Raw genomic sequence first — 24,198 nt, 5'->3', positions numbered from 1 at the left:
ATGTTCGTTTTTGTGATTAAAATACATGTAAAATATTACCATAACATCTGTCTTCCTGTGTGCGGAAATTTGTTTATGTAGCCGTGACAACGAAATACGTGCATGCGCGCCTGCGTTAAGTGCGCTTGTTTCTACGTGCGCGCTGATGCACTCATCCTGCTGACATTTCCGAATGTCTTCCTACAGTTGCTTAATAAAAGCAGGCTTTCCACACAAACAAACGCACATGTGTCATTAGTATGAGAAAAAAAATGGGATTTTAACTGTTGGTCTCGGGTCGGGCTCGGACATAAATATCTTTATGCCTGTCGGGCTCGGGTCGGGTTCGGTTACTGCTCTGTCGGACACGGGCCGGGCTCGGACAAAAAAATTCGGCCCGTTCCGCACTCTATTGTGCATGTTGTGGCTTCACAAATGCTTTGCTGCATACCTTGGTTGTAACGAGTGGTTATTTCAGTCAAAGTTGCTCTTCTATCAGCTTGAATCAGTCGGCCCATTCTCCTCTGACCTCTAGCATCAACAAGGCATTTTCGCCCACAGGACTGCCGCATACTGGATGTTTTTCCCTTTTCACACCATTCTTTGTAAACCCTAGAAATGGTTGTGTGTGAAAATCCCAGTAACTGAGCAGATTGTGAAATACTCAGACCGGCCCGTCTGGCACCAACAACCATGCCACGCTCAAAATTGCTTAAAATCACCTTTCTTTCCCATTCTGACATTCAGTTTGGAGTTCAGGAGATTGTCTTGACCAGGACCACACCCCTAAATGCATTGAAGCAACTGCCATGTGATTGGTTGATTAGATAATTGCATTAATGAGAAATTGAACAGGTGTTCCTGATAATCCTTTAGGTGAGTGTATATATATATATATACATTTATTTTTTTATCATTATTATTATTTACTTATTTTATTTTTTATGGGAAGTTGTTATACCCTGTGTGGGCAAAGTCAGTACGTTTTAGTCCAATCCAATAACATTAAAAACAGCATTTTCAGACAAAAATAATCCTCTCTGGGTCAAAATGAACAGAACACAATGTAAGGGTTAACACAATAAAAGCACCTTTAGTGATTGACAAGCATGTTGATTTTGACGTATATAATTCAGTTTTGCCATAGCATATAGTAGCATGTACCTAAAGGTCAGAGTGTAACCTTCCCGGCTTTCACCGACACGCAACAAGAAGCAGCCGAGAGGTTTGTCGATCAGGAGATCTTCTGCTTGTCTGAGAAACCAAAGTTACAATCAGCAGATAATAAATATATTCCCATTTTCACTACAATAGAGATTTGATTGGACTAATCAATAGTTGATCAAAGCTGACCTGCGTGTGATCATGCCATGGAACCAGCTGGGGAAGATCCCGTCTCTGGTCAGCTTACGGACCTGCGTCTCTTTAAACCAGCGGATGGTGTTACTCCTTTTCGTGTGTTTCTCTTTAATACGCTCTTCATCTATCGGCTGAAGCATCAGAGAAGCGTCCAGGTGGAAGTTCTCATTCAGCTCGTTATCAAACGGAGTCGCCTGTCCAGAAAAATGAGGTTTACAAAAATGAGTATGACAAAGTCAGGGTTACTATTGTTAACTAAAGCCAACATTTTTATTTTTTTTGTTTAACTTGAACTAAAATAGCTTTACTAAACTATAACTGAAGTAAAAAAACAAACAAAACAAAAAACACACACATATATATATATACATTTTTTTAAACGAATAATGACAAAATACAAATCTATGGAGCCCACCAAAATTTGAGCCCACAAATTAAATCGTTCCCACAACTTACAAATTTTTCACGAAATTACGTACATTTTACGAATTTTTAAGTTAAAATATAATAATTTGTTCCATTGTTTTAGTTCAATCGAAACAAGGGAACGAATTAGTACAACGTGGCCACAATTTACTAAATCGAGGGAAACTAATTATTATATTGTTCACACAATTTAGTAAAACGACGGAACTAATTATTACATTGTGTGTACAATATATTGAAACACGAGAACAAATTATTAAATCGTGCACACAATTTAGTGAAACAAGGGAACGAATTAGTACCATGTGGCCACATTTTACTAAATCGAGTGAAACTAATTATTGTATTGTGCACAATTTAGTGAAACGATGGAACAAATTATATTGTGCGCCCAATTTAGTGAAACGATTGAAAGAATTATTATATCAAGTGCACAATTTAGTGAAACTATTGAAAGAATTATTATATCCAGTGCACAATTTAGTGAAACTATTGAAAGAATTATTATATCAAGTGCACAATTTAGTGAAACTATTGAAATAATTATTATATCAAGTGCACAATTTAGTGAAACTATTGAAAGAATTATTATATCAAGTGCACAATTTAGTGAAACTATTGAAAGAATTATATCAAGTGCACAATTTAGTGAAACTATTGAATGAATTATTATATCAAGTGCACAATTTAGTGAAACTATTGAAAGAATTATTATATCAAGTGCACAATTTAGTGAAACTATTGAAATAATTATTATATCAAGTGCACAATTTAGTGAAACTATTGAAATAATTATTATATCAAGTGCACAATTTAGTGAAATTATTGAAAGAATTATTATATCAAGTGCACAATTTAGTGAAACTATTGAAATAATTATTATATCAAGTGCACAATTTAGTGAAACTATTGAAAGAATTATTATATCAAGTGCACAATTTAGTGAAATTATTGAAAGAATTATTATATCAAGTGCACAATTTAGTGAAACTATTGAAATAATTATTATATCAAGTGCACAATTTAGTGAAACTATTGAAAGAATTATTATATCAAGTGCACAATTTAGTGAAACTATTGAAAGAATTATATCAAGTGCACAATTTAGTGAAACTATTGAAAGAATTATTATATCAAGTGCACAATTTAGTGGAACTATTGAAAGAATTATTATATCAAGTGCACAATTTAGTGAAACTATTGAAAGAATTATTATATCAAGTGCACAATTTAGTGAAACTATTGAAAGAATTATAATATCAAGTGCACAATTTAGTGAAACTATTGAAAGAATTATTATATCAAGTGCACAATTTAGTGAAATTATTGAAAGAATTATTATATCAAGTGCACAATTTAGTGAAACTATTGAAAGAATTATTATATCCAGTGCACAATTTAGTGAAACTATTGAAAGAATTATTATATCAAGTGCACAATTTAGTGAAATTATTGAAATAATTATTATATCAAGTGCACAATTTAGTGAAACTATTGAAATAATTATTATATCAAGTGCACAATTTAGTGAAACTATTGAAAGAATTATTATATCAAGTGCACAATTTAGTGAAACTATTGAAAGAATTATATCAAGTGCACAATTTAGTGAAACTATTGAAAGAATTATTATATCAAGTGCACAATTTAGTGAAACTATTGAAATAATTATTATATCAAGTGCACAATTTAGTGAAATTATTGAAAGAATTATTATATCAAGTGCACAATTTAGTGAAACTATTGAAATAATTATTATATCAAGTGCACAATTTAGTGAAACTATTGAAAGAATTATTATATCAAGTGCACAATTTAGTGAAATTATTGAAAGAATTATTATATCAAGTGCACAATTTAGTGAAACTATTGAAATAATTATTATATCAAGTGCACAATTTAGTGAAACTATTGAAAGAATTATTATATCAAGTGCACAATTTAGTGAAACTATTGAAAGAATTATATCAAGTGCACAATTTAGTGAAACTATTGAAAGAATTATTATATCAAGTGCACAATTTAGTGAAATTATTGAAAGAATTATTATATCAAGTGCACAATTTAGTGAAACTATTGAAAGAATTATTATATCAAGTGCACAATTTAGTGAAACTATTGAAAGAATTATTATATCAAGTGCACAATTTAGTGAAACTATTGAAAGAATTATTATATCAAGTGCACAATTTAGTGAAACTATTGAAATAATTATTATATCAAGTGCACAATTTAGTGAAACTATTGAAAGAATTATTATATCAAGTGCACAATTTAGTTAAACGAGGGATCGAATTATTTCCTTGTTTCACTAAATTGTGCGCATGAGATAATTCATTCCCTTGTTTCACTAAGTTGTGTGCAAAGATGAATTATCTCATGCGTACAATTTAGTGAAATGAGGGAACAAATTATTATATCATGCACAAATTATTATATTGTGCACAAAATTTACTGAAACGAGGGAACGAATAGGTAAATCATGGCCATGATATATATATTTTTGTCCACACGTCATATGAGGGTATGAGGCTCCGTACAAAACAAACATAATGAAACTTTAACTAAAATTAAAATGACCTGAAAATATAAAAATAAAAGATAATTCAATGTAATATTATATCAATGAAATTAAAATAGCACTGCTTAAAGTCAGGAAGAAATGGCATTTGCAATTCAATTTAGTTTTGTAATGTGGCATTTTACATTTTTGAAGTCAACTTCAATCTTCAAATAGGGGGAGTGAAACATGTTCGAGCTCTAACACAGATTACAGATGTGACTTGGCACAAAAATAATCTTTAAGCTGGTAGGTTAAAGAGATAAACTCATTAATCGAGGTGCAGTATTTCACTGAATAAGTTATGGATGTCACACCTCAAAAAGCTTGCTGCGCGGCCGCGGTACAGGAGGCAGATGTGGAGCTTTCAGGACGCCAGTCAGCAGCGAGCGAGGCCTGGGCTCAGGCCTTTTTGTTCTCGGCAAGGGCACCGGTGGAGACGCTGGTCCTGCAAACACACACACACACGACCTTAAAGGATTAGTTCACGATTATTTTATATAAAAAAATGTATCCTGGCTCTTCCTAGTTTTATAATGTCAGTGGATTGCAACCGACAGATTGAAGCTCAAAAACATGCATCAATCCATCATAAACGAACTCCGTAATAAAGGCCTTCTGAAGCAAAACGATGAGTTTATGCACAAGTAGACTGCATATGAATTAAATATGAATATTTTTCTTACACAAAGCACAACTTATGATGTCAGAAGTAGTGTAGTGCGTCATGGCATGTGGAGTTCGTTTATGATGGATTGATGCATATTTTTGAGCTGACATTATAAAACTTGGAAGAGCCAGGATATTATTTAATATAAATCCGATTGTATTCGTCTGAAAGAAGAATGTCATATACACCTAGGATGGCTTCAGGATGAGTAAATCATGGGCTAAATTTAATTTTTGGGTGAACTATCCCTTTAACACAAGTCATTAACATCAGCACTGAAGCGACTGTGAAAACAGAGGACAGTCCTTACGCAGGTTCTCCTGCTCCACTTCCAGACGTCTTTTCCTCTCGTCCTCCAGCTGCTGTCGTCTCCTCTCCTCCTCCTCGCGCTCCTCTCTCTCCCGCTGAGCCTGACGCTGCCTCCGTAGCTCTGCTAGCAATGTCAGATACTTCCTTCTGCAGATCCTCGCCCGGAAATCTGAAGAACAAGATGTGATGTAGTCAGGGGCAGTTCTAGGGTCAGTGGATATTCAGGGCTTTAGCCCAGACTTCTTTGGATGCAAATTAAGCTATTCTTTGATTTAATATTAGCTTTGAAAATACTTGAAAATATCATGGCAGTCAAGAAAAAAAAAATCCTCCTAAGTGTGTCCCTCCAGCCTTTACGAGTAGCTATAAATTTTTTTACCTTTATTTATATAGTGCTTCATACAATACAGATTGTTTCAAAGCAGCTTAAAGGTCCTTCCACACAAAATCAGAAATTCGCAGCCGAAAATTGTCAATGTCAATGAAACATGTTTGGTCAATCACGCCTTCGAAACTTTCGTCCGTCATAAAAAAAAATTCGGACCAATTTTCTGTTTTTCGCATCCGTAGCAAGCATTTTGAATGGTGTTTCGACAATTCAGAGCCACCGAATGACGAATACGAAAAAACGCATACGAAAATTTCGGACTCTGTGAAATTTCTGTGCAAGGACCATTACAGTGAAAACAGGAAAATGATTCAATGATGCAAACAGTTCATTTCGGCTGTGCAGCAGCTCTAAAAGAAAACAGTATCATTTTTCAGCTGATGTGTTGGGCTAAAAATGTGACCGTTATTATAATACAATTATAATAATTCACCAACCAACATTTTAAACTTTATTAGGCTTTTTAAATTAGTCTGAAGTCAAAGTAAAAGTAAAAATAGCTTATATAATAGTCTTAATAAAAGAGAAGAAAAGAGCTTACGCGTTTTAAACGGCAGATTTCTGAGATATTAGCTGCTAATTATGTCTGTCAAAGACATAGAACAATAATTAATGGATTTACTGCAGCACTTAAATGAAAACTCCTGAAAATTTGTAGTGTACGTGAGCACCTGCCTTCATAGCAGCATGAAAAATAAAGCCTTTATTCATACTGTGAATAGATTATATTCAGAAAGCTATAGATGTACATAATATGAAACTGACAATCATTTCATCGCGAGCCCACCGGTTTTGCATTCTCACGAAAACTCTTTTAAAATCAAAGAATCTGACTATATTGTCGTGAACCTCTTATTTGAATCTAGTTTAATAGCTATAACAACAGGATTTCAAAAGTGTAGAAGTGAGCTTGCGCTAAACATTTTCGGTGCAGAGACAGATTTAAACGCGTCTGATTGGCCGTTCCGTTCAACTGACTTGTCTGTGATTGGCTCAACGCTGCAAAAGCACATTGTAAGTAGTAACCATTGATGCAAAGGGAGAAAATATAAATATAATGCTGTCATTTTAAATTATTTCATACTATTTCACAATATTACGGTTTTAACTATTTCTTATAAAAATAATGCAGATATTTTAATAATTATATTAATTTAATAATAATTTAATAACACTTCATAATATTACTGTTTTAACTGTATTTTGATCAAATAAATGCAGCCTTGGTGAGCAGAAGAGACTTCTTTCGAAAACATTTAAACAAATCGTAATGATTGCATACGTTTGACCAGAAGTATATGACAGCCCATGTGTGCATATCAAGACTTTGTCAGGATGGGTCAAGTTGCCTGAATACTGAAAATGTGACCTACGCCACTATGTAGAGATTACGCAATCCTAACGGTAATTTGCATACAAAAGTCTTAAAGGTACAGTTACAAAAAAAGCCTGTAAAACTCCAACTATGAATCAGATGATGGAAAATAATAATGAATAATAGTCACAGCAGTTTTATGACTTTTGATGTAAGAAACCTTTTTTTAAGTGGGGAAAAAAAATCCACAAGAAAGTTCACATCTCGCAGTTCACATCTGAATCTAGCAGTTCATGTCTGAACTTGCGCTCATGACACCGTTTTATTAGTATACTTATCCGAGAGGTGATTTAGGTTGCAATAAAGCAGTCAAACTAGGAGCTAAGAGGTTTGGAGTCATGTGAGTTCCTCGATAATTATACAGAGCCTCAAACAAACTAGTTTAATTGCTACTCACTCTTCTGAATGACAACTGCCGCTCGTCCCAGTCTCTCCAGCAGACGGGCCAACTCCTCCTGGTGCCAGTACTTGAAAAACAAACGCGACGATCTGAAAGAGCAACACAGAAGAACTGCTGGGACTTGTTTGATATTATCTGAACCATTAAAGTATCTAATTTATTGGCTCATACAATATTAAGCCAAATTAAACTTAACAAAAACATGTGAGAGCCTGTGAAAGATTTTACAAGCCTAAAATCCTGACAGGACTATCAAAACTAAAAAGATTTGAACATTTTTTAAAGGAAATATGAGTGATTAGGGGGTTTTGTTTAAATCGCTAACTGTGCGTATGAACAATAATAATAGTGATGCATGTCTTAAATGGCACTAATAATGCTTATAATAATGCTAATAATGCTTCATTTAGACAGGTTGCACCAGGCTCAAACTTACCCACACTTCCAACCAGAGAGTTCAGTGCTGTTGAGGATCGACATACAACTAAAAGCAACAAAAAGAAAAGGAGAACCATTGTAGATGAAACCAAATAATCAATATCAGTACATATCATCATGAAGAGCTCATTTAAAAGGAGCACAAAGTCATTTTATGTTATTTATTTTAGATTTTCAATTCTAGATTTTATCATAGATTTTCCACCTCTTCATGCACTGTAATAAGAACGACATTTTATTTATTTTTTCATTGTATACTTATATATATATATAGCAAAATATATATTGTGCAAACAAATTAAACTAAAACTAATTTCTGCTGGTCTTGAACTTTATACTAAGCTATAATGTTTTTTTTTTGCCATTGTTTACATACTTTTATTTTGTATTCTTCTAGTCTGCAAGCAAAAGCAGCTGATAACAGGGAGCTTATTCCTCTCATGTGAGTTAACATCATGTAAAGATTTATCAAATGTACTATAATCTTCTTTAGGTTGAAAACCTGTTGGTTTATTACTTGGTGCACCTTTAACACAATATGATGTATCTGCTGCTCAAACCTGCTCTTGTTCGACGGGAGATCCGGTTTCAGCAGCAGAATGTTGTACCTACGGGACAGAAATCTGAGTTATACTGCAGGTAATCTGATGTGATGAACTGATAAAATGTCATTTTTTCTGCCAGCACACAAACCTCTCTGCAAACTCCCTGAAAGTTGGACGCCATGAGAAACCGTCCCGCCGGATTCGGATTGTTTCCATTAGACCGTTATATCTCAGCTAGAGAGGAGGAGGCAGAAAATAAGAACATAAATATGATGGATGGGACAATTGAGACTCTGAAAGGTGCCATTAGGTCACTTTTAAAGGGATAGTTCACCTAAAAATTAAACATGTTAATTCATTATTCACTCATTCTTATTCATATTCATAAATTTTTATTTTTCCATGAACACAAAAAAATAATACGAACATCTCTTGAACGAAAGCTTCATTTTGCATTTAACAAAATTAGACTTCAAACCATCAAACTAAAAAAATAACCAAAAAGGTATCACAAATGCAGTTTATTCAACTTGTGAGCTATACTGCAAGATGAATATTCTTTCCAAAATATTCTTTTGTATTTTATAGGAAGAAAGGCAGCATACAGATTTGGAATGATAGGCTGGAAAAGTAAGAAAAAAAAAAGTATATATATATATATTAGCTCTTACTTTCATTGTACAAGTAAATGTATTTAAATATTACATTATTACATTGTTATTTTATTATTAAATATTGATGTTTTTAAATTACATTATATGCCAAAGTTGGCAATATCCGAAATCCTTGTCCTTGTGGGGACATTTTTTGATCCCCCATGAAGAAAACCCCAGAAGAAGCAGAAGAACAGCAGGAGAGAACATCAGTCTGTGAGTGTTTCTCATTCGATTTTAGCGCGGCTCTTTGTTACTGTGCGTCGACCTGGCGTTTGTTTGTTTGTGTCGTGACTGTTGAGTTTAGCTTGGCTAAATAGTTGGGCGTGGCCTGCTGTATTCATTAACAGGGTATTAGGCGTGTAAATAACCGATTAGTGCACGGCGGCAGCGGTGAAGCCCTCATCGTGTGAAGACCAATGAGTGTAAAGACCAGCGACTCTACCTGTGCAACTCCACCGAGCAAGGACACCGACAACGCGCTTGAGTATTAAATTCTTCTTGTTTTAAAGTCTTTTTGTACGTAAATTTAAAGTCTTCTTGTACGTAAATCAAATGTCACACAATCTCCGTACCTTTCCAGTGTCTTCTAATACTTCATTCTCTTTTCCTATTGGTCTCTGGAACTGCCAGTCCACTGTAAACAAAGCTGATTTCATTACATCTTTTTCAAGTCATTCAGGTCTCAGCCTATTGGCCCTGACTGAGACCTGGATCAGACCAGAGGACACTGTCACACCTGCTGCCCTCTCCACTAACTTCACTTTCTCACACACCCCTCGTCTGACTGGAAGGGGTGGAGGCACTGGTCTGCTCATCTCAAATGACTGTAAATTTGATCTTTTACCACCTCTGCGTGACAACAGCTCATTTGAATCACATTCAATTACCATCAGTAGTCCTATTAAAATCCATTTTATAGTTGTATATCGTCCACCAGGTCAACTTGGCAATTTCTACACTTACGACCTCTGATCAGCTCTCAACACTAGATACTAACAGTGCAAATGATACTCTTTTCTCCACTTTAACATCCTGCTTGGACAACTTCTGCCCCCTTTCCTCCAGGCCAGCCCGCGCCACACCCTCTGCCTCCTGGTTATCTGATATTCTCCGCGGACATCGTTCTAAACTCAGGGGTGCAGAGAGGAAGTGGCGCAAATCGAAAGATCCTACAGACCTGGGTCTTTATCAATCCCTCCTCTCTTCTTTCTCTGCTAATATTTCTACTGCTAAAATGACTTATCACAACAAAATTATCAATTCTTCTGACTCTCGCATGCTTTTCAAAACCTTCTCCTCTCTTCTTAACCCTTCTCCTCCATCAACCCTAACAGCTGACGATTTTGTCACATTCTTCACAGATAAAACAACCACCATCACCTGCCAATTTACCAATCCACAAATTGACACACACATTTTACGTTCTCTCTACTTTCAGAGGCAGAAGTCTCTAAACTCCTCCTTTCCAATCGCCCTACCACCTGTCTGCTTGATCCTATCCCCACTAATCTACTTCAAGCCATTTCTTCCTCAGTTGTACCCACACTCACGCACATTATAAACACCTCTCTTCACACTGGTAACTTTCCCACAGCTTTTAAGCAGGCTCGGGTAACCCCACTGCTTAAGAAACTCAAACTAAATCCAGCACATCTAGAAAGTTACAGACCGGTATCCCTTCTTCCATTCGTCGCAAAAACACTTGAACGAGTTGTTTTCAACCAGATCTCCTCCTTTCTTACACAGAACAACCTCTTGGACAACAATCAGTCTGGTTTCAAAAGCGGACACTCAACTGAGACTGCCCTGCTCTCAGTAATTGAAGCTCTGAGACTGGCAAGAGCAGCTTCCAAATCCTCAGTTCTCATCTTGCTGCATTTGTCTGCTGCTTTTGACACAGCTAACCACCAGATCCTCCTGTCAATCTTAAAGATGAAGGGCATCTCGGGAACTGCACTCCAATGGTTCAAGTCTTACCTCTCAGGTAGGTCCTTTAGGGTGTCGTGGAGAGGTGTGGCATCTAAGACCCAACATCTAGCTACTGGGGTGCCTCAGGGCTCAGTGCTTGGACCACTCCTCTTCTCCATCTACATGACATTACTAGGATCTGTGATTCAGAAACCTGGCTTTTCCTGTCATTGCTACGCTAATGACACGCAACTCTACCTCTCATTCCAGCCTGACGATCCGACGGTAGCTGCTCGTATCTCAGCCTGTCTGACAGACATTTCTGGCTGGATGAAGGACCACCACCTTTAACTAAACCTTGCGAAGACAGAGCTACTTGTGGTCCCGGCCAACCCAACACTTCATCACAACTTCTCCATTCAGCTAGGCTCATCATCCATAACTCCATCAAGGTCAGCCAGAACCTTGGGGTTGTAATTGATGATCAATTGAACTTCACAGACCACATTGCTAGAGCTGCCCTGTCCTGCAGATTTGCCTTGCACAACATTAGGGGGATCAGGCCCTTCCTAACAGAGCATGCTACACAACTCCTTGTCCAAAGGCTTGTTCTAGACAGGACTATTGTAATGCTCTCCTGGCTGGTCGTCCAGCTTGCTCTGTCAAACCTCTGCAACTGATCCAGAATGCTGCAGCCAGAGTAGTCTTTAATGAGCCGAAGACAGCACACGTCACTCCTCTCCTCACTAAATTGCACTGGTTCTCAGTTGCCGCTCGCATTAAATTCAAGTCACTGACGTTCGCCTACAGAACAACCACTGGCACTGCTCCTTCTTACCTAAACTCATTACTTCAGACTTATGTGCCATCCAGAACCTTGTGCTCTGCTAGCGAATGTCGTCTTGTGGTACCATCTCAAAGAGCCACAAAATCTCTTTCTCAGGCCTTTACCATGACTGTTCCCTGTTGGTGGAATGATCTGCCTAACTCAACCAGAGCTTGAGTCAGTAGCCACTTTTCAAGAAACTGCTGAAGACGTATATTTTTCGGCAGCACTTGATCCAGTAATACTAACACTTTCTCTTCTCTTCTATTCTATTCTATTTTACTATTTAAAAAAAAAACTGCATTAAATTAAATCGAGAGGGGTCATAGCACTAACATTTAGTTGTCCTACTGTTAGTTTAACTGCTTCTATTTTACTCATTTGTAAGTCGCTTTGGATAAAAGCGTCTGGTAAACGAACAAATGTAATGTAAATGAAAGCAGTATATAAATCATACAAACTGATTTTTTTGAAAATGTAAAAGGGGTTAGTGTAAGGGGAGAGAATATACAGTTTGTACAGAATAAAAATCATTATGTCTATGGAAAGTCCCCATAAAAACATGAAATCACAACATGTGTGTGTGTGTAAGTAATTTTTTTTATATTATATTGATTTACATCAGGCTGATTTTTATTCTTTTAGGTTGCAAACTGCACTTCCACACTTCCACAGCAGGTGTCAGTGTTGCACAGTCATGTAGTTTAAACGGTACTGCACATGTACTGAATGAAACTGCTATTAAGTCACACATGGTCAGATGATTTACAGCCTTGGAATTTACAGTTCATGCATATCGAGACAAATTATGTCATTTGAACAGGACGGTCCTTTGAGAACAGAACAAAAAATTATTGGTGGTTACTTACTACTACTATAACCAAGTACCCAAAACAACCTAGCAATGAGTAAGAATAACCCTAGTAAAGTGGTGGCAAGTTTCACACAGGCAGACACCACTTATATTTTCTACTTTTAACTAGTATCTACACAGTACAGAGATTATAGTCACTGTGTCATTCAACTAGACAGTCACTGAGCAGCTCCAACAAGACAATCTCTTAAAACAGTGTTCAGTCCATATTGGCCCTTACACACAAACCCAGTGGCTCCCCTATCATTAGAGGGATTTGAATTTAACACAAATGACAGCACTAAAAGGTTTCCAGGTTTTAACTACAGCTCAGAGAACTGGAGGGCAGGAAAAACTGAGAATGCATTTGGCTCCCCTGTGGAAAATAAAAGGGGCCACAAATAGGGCCGAACCCAGCGGAGACTTGATGATTGTGAAGCTACCTGAGCTGTGGTAACATACCTGATCCATCACCAGTTTACTGTCTAGTTGATCAGGCTGCTTGCTTCGGTTGGGTTTGATGCAGCGAACAAAGTGCGGACTGGCGGCAAACATCTTCTCCATAAGGACTGCCAAGGAATGCTGTACGGAACAAAATGCTTTTAGTTTCCAAACAATGTAAAGACAGAGAGGCCGTTACATAAACATAGACAGGATCTATGTTAGGAGTGAATGTCAGCGCCTAATTATGACAATCACAATGCAAAAATCCTAAATGGACCAAAAATTAGGCTTCACTTCAATATGGGGTGAAATATGAACTTCTTGACAGTGTTTTGAGAGACTCATCCATATAATATAATATTTCTGATATATACAAAAAAAAAATATATATATATAGATGATCATATTCAAGCACAGACACATGCAATGCATTTACATACATTTGATTCATTTGATTATAGGATACATCCAATAAATAAAACATGCACTATGATTATTTGTAAGCATAATTCACCTTGAATTGTGCACCAACTGACTGCTTCCTGGTTGAGTTGAAGTTGTCACCAGCAACTTGTAACTAAAATTGGCACACACAGAGTCATGAGGTGAAACACTACATGCTGCATTCATTGTCACTTATCTCACAGGTAAGACTAATTTGTCATTTGTACAGCTATATATTTTCTGAAAATCCAGCCTTTAAAGGTATTTGGGATATACCACATGTTTTAACAGGCACTCGAAAAGAAAACTGGCATGCCAAAAATTAAGTCAAACTCTTAGTTATACCTTGGCTTTCCTTGGCATCAGTGTGCCTGTTCGAGAAATTGTAGCTGAAAAAAAGAGAGAATTTTTTTTTAACTAATAAATTAAAAAACACACCAATAGTAATGATGTATATATGCATGTATGTGTGTGTATAATGTGTGTGTATATATATATATATATATATATATATATATATATATATATATATGCGTGTGTGTGTGTGTGTGTGTGTGTGTGTGTGTGTGTGTGTGTGTGTGTGTGTGTGTGTGTTATAAACTGGAAATAACAAACAAAAGCATTTAGTTGTGAGTTTCAGTTTAGAAGTATATAATCATGTGTGAACATCTAAAATATAATAATAGCCATAATAATTTAATAAATACTTCAATGACACACATGCATAGGAAAAAATGTTTAAATTATATTGAATGTAGTAAAAATTAAAAGCACAGTTAAAATTAATATATATCATATTTATTAAAACTCCAATAAATAAATACACAAACACACATACACACACACATAAATACATATATATATATAAATACATACACACACACTAATAAATACACACACATACAGTATATATATATACAAATGTATGTAAATTTTGTTTTGTGTATATCTATATTACATATGTTTTGTGTATATCTATCTGTGTGTGTGTGTGTGTGTGTATATCTATCTGTGTGTATGTGTGTGTGTGTGTGTGTGTGTGTGTGTGTGTGTGTGTGTGTGTGTGTGTGTGTGTGTGTGTGTGTGTTCGTTTATTGCCGTTATAATATAGATGTGGCAATTCAGACCTGCGAACAAAACACTGAGGAGAGGAGTGACGCTGTTGATGAAGAGCTCACGAATGTTGGCTGGTATTGTGTCCCGGTTTTTCTCAAGGAAACCACTTGCATTGTATTGCACCTTAACAGACCACAAAAGGACATTTCATGCAGGAATAATGGACACATTATGAAGACAAACACCCTTATTAATCCATCAGCTCTAGGAAAAATTGCACACAATCATTTAATTATTAACCAGCACTACAATACAGATTACATTATTTGTTGGCATCTAAATTAAGTCACTGATCTGGGGCCTATACCATGAAGCCGGTTTAGGTGGCTAGCCAGCTATGTTTCAGTTTAGTTTGCGTCAACCCTGGGTTTTAGGGACCATGAAAGTGGTTTGTCTTTTAGCAGTGTTCATCGCCATAGTAACTTATGCTCCACAGCTAACCTGGTCTGGGGCAGGTTATGTTCTAGGTAAGAGGTTGCAAACTGAACTTGGACCAATCAGCTGTGAGCAAAGTGACACATGCCTGATGCGATAAAGTCACTACACCTGTTTCTACTCCGAATTAAAGGTCACTACATAGCAAATGATTTTTAAAGACAAAATCGTCTAGTTTTTAGTGATGCTTATTTAGAATAATACATTTGTATGATTTAGATAATATTTAGGCCTATGTAATTATTATACCCTTAATCAATCACAGATGTACAATTTTAGTTCATCAATTATTATTACGCAGTTTAAATGAATAAATATATTAAGGTAATATAAATACACTTTAGCATCAATTGATGAAGCTATAAAATAACTACATGTGAGCTTAAATGTTCAATTCTCTCTATACCTTTATCAGCTGTATAAAATAACTTCACAACTTTTACTTGCACTGATATACAGTAGCAAGACTTTTTCTTTTAGTTGTCCTCTTTCATAGACAGCTGTTTTCTTCTTGCTGTGTAAATTTGTTTAAATTCTTAATATTTTTATACTTTTATTTAATAAGTGAATTGCGCTGCTTCTCTCGCGATAAATTAATCTCAGTTTCACTCTCTCTCAACATGTGATTGGCTGTTCGCTACTGATGTCACACTTAAACTCCTAAACTCAGGATCAAAGCCTGAGTTGACAGAGAAAGTTGATGATCAGCATCATGGTACCAACAAAGCATGTTTGGATTGTTTTGGTTTTGTCAACTCTAAACTAATCCTGTAACCCTGAGTTTGTTCAACTAACATCATGGTACAGGCCCCAGGTGACTTGTTAGGTAATAATAATGACGGTGGTTTGTAGACTCACCTTCCCAGCGTAGTGCACAATAGTGAACAGAGGGGTGTGGTTTCGCACAACCTCAAAGTTGGGAGCCGCTTTAAATTTGCTGTTTAATTTGTCAACAAAATCTCGGTCAGTTGCCTGTGGGTGCAAAAACGTTCACATGCACATAAACATTGTGTTATTAACTGCTATGCTTGAGATTCACTAGTCTCTCACAACAAATGCAGTCACATGACTGTAATGTACGTATATGGAACAGAGTGAATGTTATCTGAGTAAAATGTCTCCACCGTACAAATATATTAAATAGGGATGGAATAAAAAAAATGCATATATACTAATAATTAAAACATTTTATTATTTTTATTTATTTATTATTATTATTATTTTTATTTATATTTATATATAATTTAAAAGAGATTGCAAGACTTAAATGAACCGATTTAAAATTACTACACATTTAGGTATACAAGTATGTCCAAAGCAGATGCTTTGGATAAAAAATTTTTAATGCGGAGGATTTGGCAACATGTTTTCTCTTTGCGTCTCAGGTTTCAGTTGGCAACACATACCTGAGGAAAGGCACTTTGCTCATCCAGCAGAGAGAGAATCCCGATGGGTTTCGTGAGGAACAGGTCCTGAAAGGGGAATAAACCTGGCATGAGTGGATGAGTTTTCCATGCTGACAAGCTAAACAGGCTTTTCTAGCTGACGGCGCTGTAGAATAATGTTACACTACAGGATACGCAGTGTTTGAGAGTTGTAGGTTGAATGCCACATGAACGTGACATACATGCAAGTCTGCAGCTTTCAAAACAGGCGGTTGCTGAGTTCCCATAATTACAGGGCAGAGTTCATATTTACAGTGCGGATCGGCCCAGGAATCTCACGTGAGAACGAGGTGAAAACAAGCTTTAAGCAAAGACCAGTTTCCTTTAGTTTCCAATTCAGCATGCTGAAGGATTTGGGTCAGAATGCATGCAGAAATTTGAGAGAGATTCTCTAAGCTACGTGTCCTGCTCTGTCAGCACTTCCTGTGTTTGGGATTTACCACACGGCCGTCAGCCAAACGCAGAGCTCGGGTGTATTTTTGGAGTCAGAGAGAAGGAAAAATGGGGAAAAAAGTTTGAGAGAGTGCGGGACAAACACAGAGGGTGAAGGTTTTGGATGTAAACCTACCAGTATGGGCTTGTTGTCCTTGTAAGTTATGGTCTCCCATGAGATGCCTTCCTCTTTATATTCTTTCTGTTCCATCAGGAAAATGTGCTAGAGGGAAATGACATGGAAAATGTGATCATCGGATTCATGGAGTGGCAAATCAAGTCCTGTTGAAAGAATCGGCAGTGACCATGATCGAATGTGGCATTTAAATGGTTTGTGACATCCTCTGCCTTGAGTTTTCCACACTACAGGCAGATATATCTTATTATGTGACACACTACATGAGAGTAAAGTTAAAATGAACACATTTTCTTATTTGTATTTCTTTTTTGCCATTTTACTGACAAAGAAAGTCCAAGATGAGACTTCAAATCAAACTTGAGTTGTAAACATGTCAGCATGTGCATTTGCCAAACCATGCAGGGCTCCAGACTAACTTTTCCACTGGTTGCACTGGTGCTACCAACTTTCTCAGTTGGTCGCACCAGCATATGATTTGGTCGCACCTTTTTTTTTTTTTTGCTACATGCCATGGGATTAATCAATGCATGCTGATGAATAGTGGTTTTAATGGACCAAGGCTAGCAAAGGCTGTCTGGGTTGCAGCAGAAATACCTGTAATATATTAATTATCATTGCCAAATTTCAGGATTTTCATGGATTTTGGACAGTAATTTTAATCTGTAATTTTAAGCATTTTACATTTGAATTATATACAATCTATTTACATTTGAATCATATTCTATCTATCTATCTATCTATCTATCTGTCTGTCTATTATCATCTTTCTATATTTTAAATTTCATTAAACATTCAAATGTATGCATTACATTTTAAAAGTTTAGAGTATTATAATAAACTGATACAGATTTGTCGTTATCAAAGTTTATAGTTGTAACAAAAAGCAGAAATCTCACACTCCTTACCTTCTGGATTTTATAATAATTTCCTTTTCCTCTGTCGAGCGATCATGAGAGTAATCACTCGACAGAGGAAAATATTAGGGGTGGGCAGATCGATCCTGAAGTATCGATACTTTCGATACTGACGAGGTATCGAAAAGGATCGATCCTCACATAAAAATATCGATCCAAATGTGTGTGTTTTTTTACCAGTAATTTTTATTAATTTAGAACGCAATTCAGTGCGTAAAAAAAGCTTCTAAGTTTAAAAATAAGCGAATGTTAGCGAATAATTGTGTAGGGTAGAACTATTTCTCCTAGTCATCTGGATACAAGACGAAACCAATCACAGATAGCGTTCGATGCTGGTGCTTCTGTCACAGTGCGTTTGGGAAACGAAGCCTTTCTTAGATGACAGAGAAACAATCAGGAGTTATTTCGCAATAAACAAATTAAAAGTTTACATAACGGTTCAAAATGTTGAATATTTTTATTCAACAACGATCGATGCATTAAATTGATCGAAAGTGACAGTCAAGGGTTTAACACTGTTAAAAAAAAATCTATTCCATATAAATGCTGTTCTTTCAACTTTGTTCATCATGATACATTTTATCCAAAATTATTTGGTTTCCACAAAAACATTAAACTGTTTTCAACATTGATTATAATAAGAAATGTTTCTTTAGCAGCAAATCAGCATATTAAAATGAATTCTCATCATGAAGGATCATGAAGACTGGAGAAATGATGCTGAAAATTCAGCTTTGATCACAGGAATAAATGACAGAATAGCCCATGTTAAATTGTGATTATATTACAGTTTTTACTGTATTTTTGATCAAATAAATGCAGAAGAGAATTAAAAATCTTACAGCCCCCAAACTTTTGAACAGTAGGCTAGTGTACAATAGTGCATTTACTATAATTAGGGTAGTTTGGTAAAAGTCACTGACTAATTACAGGTGAGTTAAGAGCACAAATCACAAAATATTCACCTCATAAATCATGACACACTGCTCTAGCACAGGAAAGTGCATGTAAGTTCAAGTGCATGCTTTCAAAATTAAAAAGTATAGGTATCGGTATCGATATCGGCGATACTGGCCCTGTATTTACTTGGTATCGGATCGATACCAAATTTTGCAGTATCGCCCACCTCTAGAAAATATAACCGCTGAAAAGACGTAGGAGGAAGGGGCTCTGTGTTTCGTGAGACCATTTTTATAATTTTTATATGACTTAATCCGTGAATTCGTAATTGGCGCGTTTCACCATCAGTGTGCAATGCGTGTGACGTCTACGTTCGTCAATAAATAAACTGCACGTGTCTTGCGGAAGAACATTGTAGACGGAACTTCTCTCCGTTAATGTCTATGGCGAGTCACGCAGGCACTGGGCTACTCAACAGCCGAGACGACCCCGGGATAAAATAGTCCGAATATAGACACTTATTATAGGCGTACCGTAGTGATTCAGAATAAGTCAAAAACACGGTTTGGAAAATGGATTCATGATGTAGCCTACTCGTTCATTTTGAACATAAGTTACCGACTGCAGCAGCTGATACAACGGCGTTCTGTTCCTCAAGCGTCCACTCGCACAAATGAGACCACATAACATTTTAACTCGCACATTCTCAAAAAATTTCAACTTGGTATCAGTCTGGAACCCTGCCATGTCACATTTTTTGTTTCATGAAATAGGCTTCGCTATATAAATATTAAACTCATAATAAAGCACTGTGAAGGAATTACATGGTTGAAGAAGTACTGGAGCTGTTCGTTAGCCAGATTAATGCAGATCTGCTCAAACCGGTTCACAGCGAAGTTCTCGAAACCAAAGATGTCAAGGATTCCTATAAATAAAGAAAGAGCAAACCGCAATGTCACATATCTTAGGTAAGAAATTGTCATGCTCTAAATTGACAAAAAAAGCATTTTTCTTCAGGTGCGTAGAGCCAAGGGATTAAGGAAAACGAGAAAGAACGTGGCTGGCCACACACTGGATTCAGTACAGACAACAGAAGTCTATCAAAACAATTTTTTATTTTATAGTCAAGTCAAGTCAAGACATCCTCATTTATATAGCGCTTTTAACAATATGGACTGTTTCAAAGCAGCTTTACAGTGATAATGGGAAATTCAAGTAACAGATTGTTTTGGCTTTACAGCAGCTCTAGAATAAAGTTATTGTCCAGCTAAAGTTATAGATTGCATCCTGCAAAAAGTGCAAAGTGAAAGTGAAACACAATTTTGTCAGTCACAGCATGAACCTATATTTACCTATTTCATTAAGCTCCACATCAAAATCTACTTTAGGAGCGAGCTGCTCGTTGATTTTACTGACAATCCATCCGAAGACGCGACCGTAGGCCACTTTAGCGATGGAATCTCTGGCATCTGAAATGATCATTTAAAACAGATGCTGATCAATATGAAAAGTGTCAAACACACCAGTGATGTCACACTGATGATGCGGTACCTTCAGCCTGCTGTTGGTTGTGGAGTCGCTGGATGGCTTCTCCTCGCGTCATTGACGTGGTGCAGATCAGACTCTTCAGTAAATCCTCTTCCTGAACGCCAAACTGACCCTGGTCACAGAAACAAACACACAAAATGCTTCTTTTATTGTGGTTTTCCAAAGGTTTTAGCCAAGAAGGATACGTTTCTCCTAGGGCTGCATGATTAATAAAAATAAAACCGAAATCGCGGTATGGCTTAATGCGATTATCAAATCACGAAGGCTGTGATTTAATTATATAAATCGATGCACTGCATGCTGCATGAGTGAAGTGCAGCACTGTGTTCATTTATATGCGAGCAACTCATGCACTGGTGTTGCCTCATATGTTTATATCCAAAGTTGTCAATTTAACTTATGCGCAAAATTGGAATATCGCATGAAACATTTGCGAATAAAGCAGCGTTTCCATCCCATGTTTTCAAGAGAAGAAAATCGTCACTTCCTGGAAAATTGGTGAAAAAGTAAAATGGAAGTTGCTGCAATCAGGGAAGCCATTGTGGCTCTTTTTTCCTACATCATAAATGACTGCCGTCTCAGAGCACGCAAATGAAACGCAATAAACGCTGTATGTAGCATCTGGACCAATCAGACACACACAAATTATTCATTATATTTAATGAATAATCGAGCAAACTCACTCTCCCAACAAAGGTCTATGAAACTTCCCCCCAAAACTACAACTAACATTAAAATAAAGCTTAGCTATTTGTTGAATGCAATAAGTATCATTTGGTCAGTCCAGTTATGCAATCACATCCTCTGTTGAGGCAAAGTCACGCAAGTGCGCATCGAGGGATATATTTGATAAATGTTTCCATTGAGTTTATGAGTTTTTATCTGACTTAATTGAGTGCATAAGTTTATGATGCACATTTTTAGAATTTATGTACATCTTGGCATTTGAATAAAAATAGGTGGATGAAACATGGCTAGTGTCTCAGAGCGGTTCGGTTCACTGTAAACGCTGTTCCTCACAAACTCCATCTCTGCATCTGCTCTGAGTTTGGGTCGCTTTAAAGTGCATTTAAAAAAAAAACATGCACCAACCATCTTTCCGTACTTAATAATAATATGTTTTAATTATATAGCGCCTTTCAAATGCAATTACATTTACATTTGTTTTCCTCAAAATTGTGCAGCCCTGGTTTCTCCCAAAAAGTCCATACGCACCTGAGGTTAGATTTCTGAATCTTTAAAAAGGAATGTTATTTTAGAAAAACAAAACAAAGAATGCTGAACATGTGCTGTCAGCTAAACTACACTGTGCAATGCAAACAGACCAAATGAATTGTGCTACCAAAAAACACAAAAAAAAAACAGAACCTGCCATTTTGAAAGAACAATGACTAGTCAAATGTGACCAAGACGTAAATGTCATACAGGAAAGTTCACGTTAATTTGTGCATTTAGATGCTGGGGGCCATTGTGGACTCATGGCAAATTAGATTTGATGTGCCTTTTGTTATACCAATGTATATAAGTTAAAGTACGCCACAGTAGATTTGATAAATGGAAATTGCCCTGTGTCAGGGAAATGTAGCGTGCTACTATTAACTCCCCCATACGTGTTAGGACGACCTAATGGAGTCTAAACATAGCCACTTCTGGCCTTTCTGCGCTGTGTGTCTTATCGTAAAAGACCAGATGTAGGCGGACCCACGCCTCCTTCAGCTTACCCTTAAAAGAGTTCCTTTGTGTGCACACAGGCCGTAATTCACCTGATTAAACAGTAGGGAGGTCGAGGTGATGCTGGGACTGTAGGCTAACATTCATCTCCTGAGAAAACCTTGGCTTTTTTATGTCAAGCGTCACTATTACTGTTGCTCATGGTTTGGCGTCAGTAATGTGAACAAATCTATAGCACTAAATATTAGAGATGCTCCGATCAGCATTTTTGGGGCCGATCACCGATCACCAAAATCATGATCTGCCAATTGCCGATCACTGCCGATCACAGAATGGCAGGGGAATGGGAATCTTTTATCTATAATCTAGCAGAGTTTGCACCATTTGTAGAAATGTGTTTATTTAATTGTATTTAGAAAATGAGATGTCTTAAGGCTACTGTAGGCCAGCTTTCCCAAATAAGGCAGAGTATCATTAAATTAATCCAAACAAAGAGGGGTCAGGCAGACCAACACACATCAGATCAGCCTAATGGGAGGGGATCAAGTTACACTTAGGCATATTTGGAAATCGTAGCCTCTTAATACATCCACTACATTTACTAATTGGCAACAAAATGTACAACTTGTTACACCAAAATTGGCTACTGATAAAAGGACAAAACTATGGCAAGTTTTTTTCTGTTATTATAATGAACGTCTGATGTAGAGCAGAATGCTCTTTTATGAAGTTACTTCATTAAAGGACATATTTAATGAGAATATGCCTGAATTTTTTTTTTCATATGTTCATTTAAAAATATATATTGTATAAAATGACTTCTTGTTTATATTTGTTTTGTTTTATTGTATTTATATGATATTTGTATTTTTATAATTGAATTTTTGCCATGAAAATAGCTTTGAATGCTGACATGGCATTAAATAAAATAATCTGAATCTGATGTAGTTGAGGAACCAATACAAATAAATAAAAACATATCCAGTTAACTCAGAGCATTCATTTTGTTCATTTGTTAAATAAGAGGCGATCTAGCGGCGAAATTTTTTTTTATTATTATCAAGGGATGAAAGTGCTCGTTGCTGCAGCGATCAGTGGCGCAGATACCGCGTTCTGTTGTGGCTCACGCGGTGCACGGTCTTCACTCGGACGCGCGCTTCAATCCGTTGGGAGACTCCCTATTCGTTCCGGTGAAGGAGAACTCATGTTGCAACTGCCAAGCTCCACTCTGCTGTTGTGTGCCCGTGCGCCACGCATGCAGGTGGGAAAAAATCGCGCGAGTAATTTACGTCACTTGATCTGCTTTTTTGATCAGCTCTTTTGGGGTTCGCCGATCAATCTATTTTTAGCCAATATCTGCCGATCATGATCGGCGTCCGATCAATCGGAGCATCCCTACTAAATATTAAAGGTCTGCATGTGCGTCATCCTTAAATGATTTCTTAAATCATGCATGTTGTTGAGGAGAGTGTGCTGTTACTTTACTATGTGATCAGACACACCCTTTTCACCTGCTGGACCAGAAAACAGCTGAGGGATGAGAAAATAATGCTGTTTGTTTTTTCCCTGTAAACAACCACCCAGAACACACTAGCAACAACATGCTTAAATCACTCAGAACAGTAATGCCACAGCAGCGACATAGCAATGTTTCCATTTGTTATGCATGTGATGTTGCACAATGTAAAAAATAAATAAATAAAAAAAACATAAAAAATTGCGAATCATTGTTCTTTTGAGAAACAAAGCTACCGCATTGGCCAAATTATACACCCCGAGTCAGTAAAGCACAGTGATTTTATCTATATTTTTCCCAGTTTTTTGGAAACTATTTTATATATATACACATATATATATATATATTAGGGCTGGGTAAAAAATATTGATTTCTCGATTTTAATCGATTCTCATTTTTACGAACCGATATCGATTCTTAAATCCCAAGAATCGATTAGTCATCCTGTTTTCAGTTGATGAATGAATGGAACATTGTAGCGCGCATCCCATCCAATAAACGC

General features: G+C 36.5%; 1 protein-coding gene across 1 annotated transcript in view; it reads right to left on the bottom strand.

The window, feature by feature from the left end:
- The window catches only part of LOC143750563 (myosin-IIIb), a 59,317-nt gene that overhangs the window by 14,101 nt on the left and 21,018 nt on the right, over nt 1-24,198 (bottom strand). Inside the window, exons 9-26 of the mRNA XM_077243710.1 lie at nt 20,513-20,621; nt 20,314-20,430; nt 19,786-19,886; nt 17,145-17,231; nt 16,538-16,603; nt 15,990-16,103; nt 14,708-14,819; nt 13,926-13,969; nt 13,651-13,713; nt 13,155-13,274; nt 8,598-8,683; nt 8,465-8,512; nt 7,903-7,950; nt 7,464-7,555; nt 5,305-5,472; nt 4,642-4,772; nt 1,333-1,532; nt 1,144-1,233 (exon numbers count right to left, since the gene is read on the bottom strand). Of these exons, the coding sequence (XP_077099825.1) occupies nt 1,144-1,233; nt 1,333-1,532; nt 4,642-4,772; nt 5,305-5,472; nt 7,464-7,555; nt 7,903-7,950; nt 8,465-8,512; nt 8,598-8,683; nt 13,155-13,274; nt 13,651-13,713; nt 13,926-13,969; nt 14,708-14,819; nt 15,990-16,103; nt 16,538-16,603; nt 17,145-17,231; nt 19,786-19,886; nt 20,314-20,430; nt 20,513-20,621 (1,796 nt within the window). The remainder of the gene's footprint in view (nt 1-1,143; nt 1,234-1,332; nt 1,533-4,641; nt 4,773-5,304; nt 5,473-7,463; nt 7,556-7,902; nt 7,951-8,464; nt 8,513-8,597; nt 8,684-13,154; nt 13,275-13,650; nt 13,714-13,925; nt 13,970-14,707; nt 14,820-15,989; nt 16,104-16,537; nt 16,604-17,144; nt 17,232-19,785; nt 19,887-20,313; nt 20,431-20,512; nt 20,622-24,198) is intronic.

The sequence above is a fragment of the Siphateles boraxobius genome, unplaced genomic scaffold (assembly GCF_051911475.1).
Source record: "Siphateles boraxobius isolate OS27281-9 unplaced genomic scaffold, OSU_SipBor_1 25, whole genome shotgun sequence".
Lineage (NCBI taxonomy): Eukaryota > Metazoa > Chordata > Actinopteri > Cypriniformes > Leuciscidae > Siphateles > Siphateles boraxobius.
Note: the sequence above shows the minus strand (reverse complement) of the source record. Positions and strands in the feature narration are given on the sequence as shown.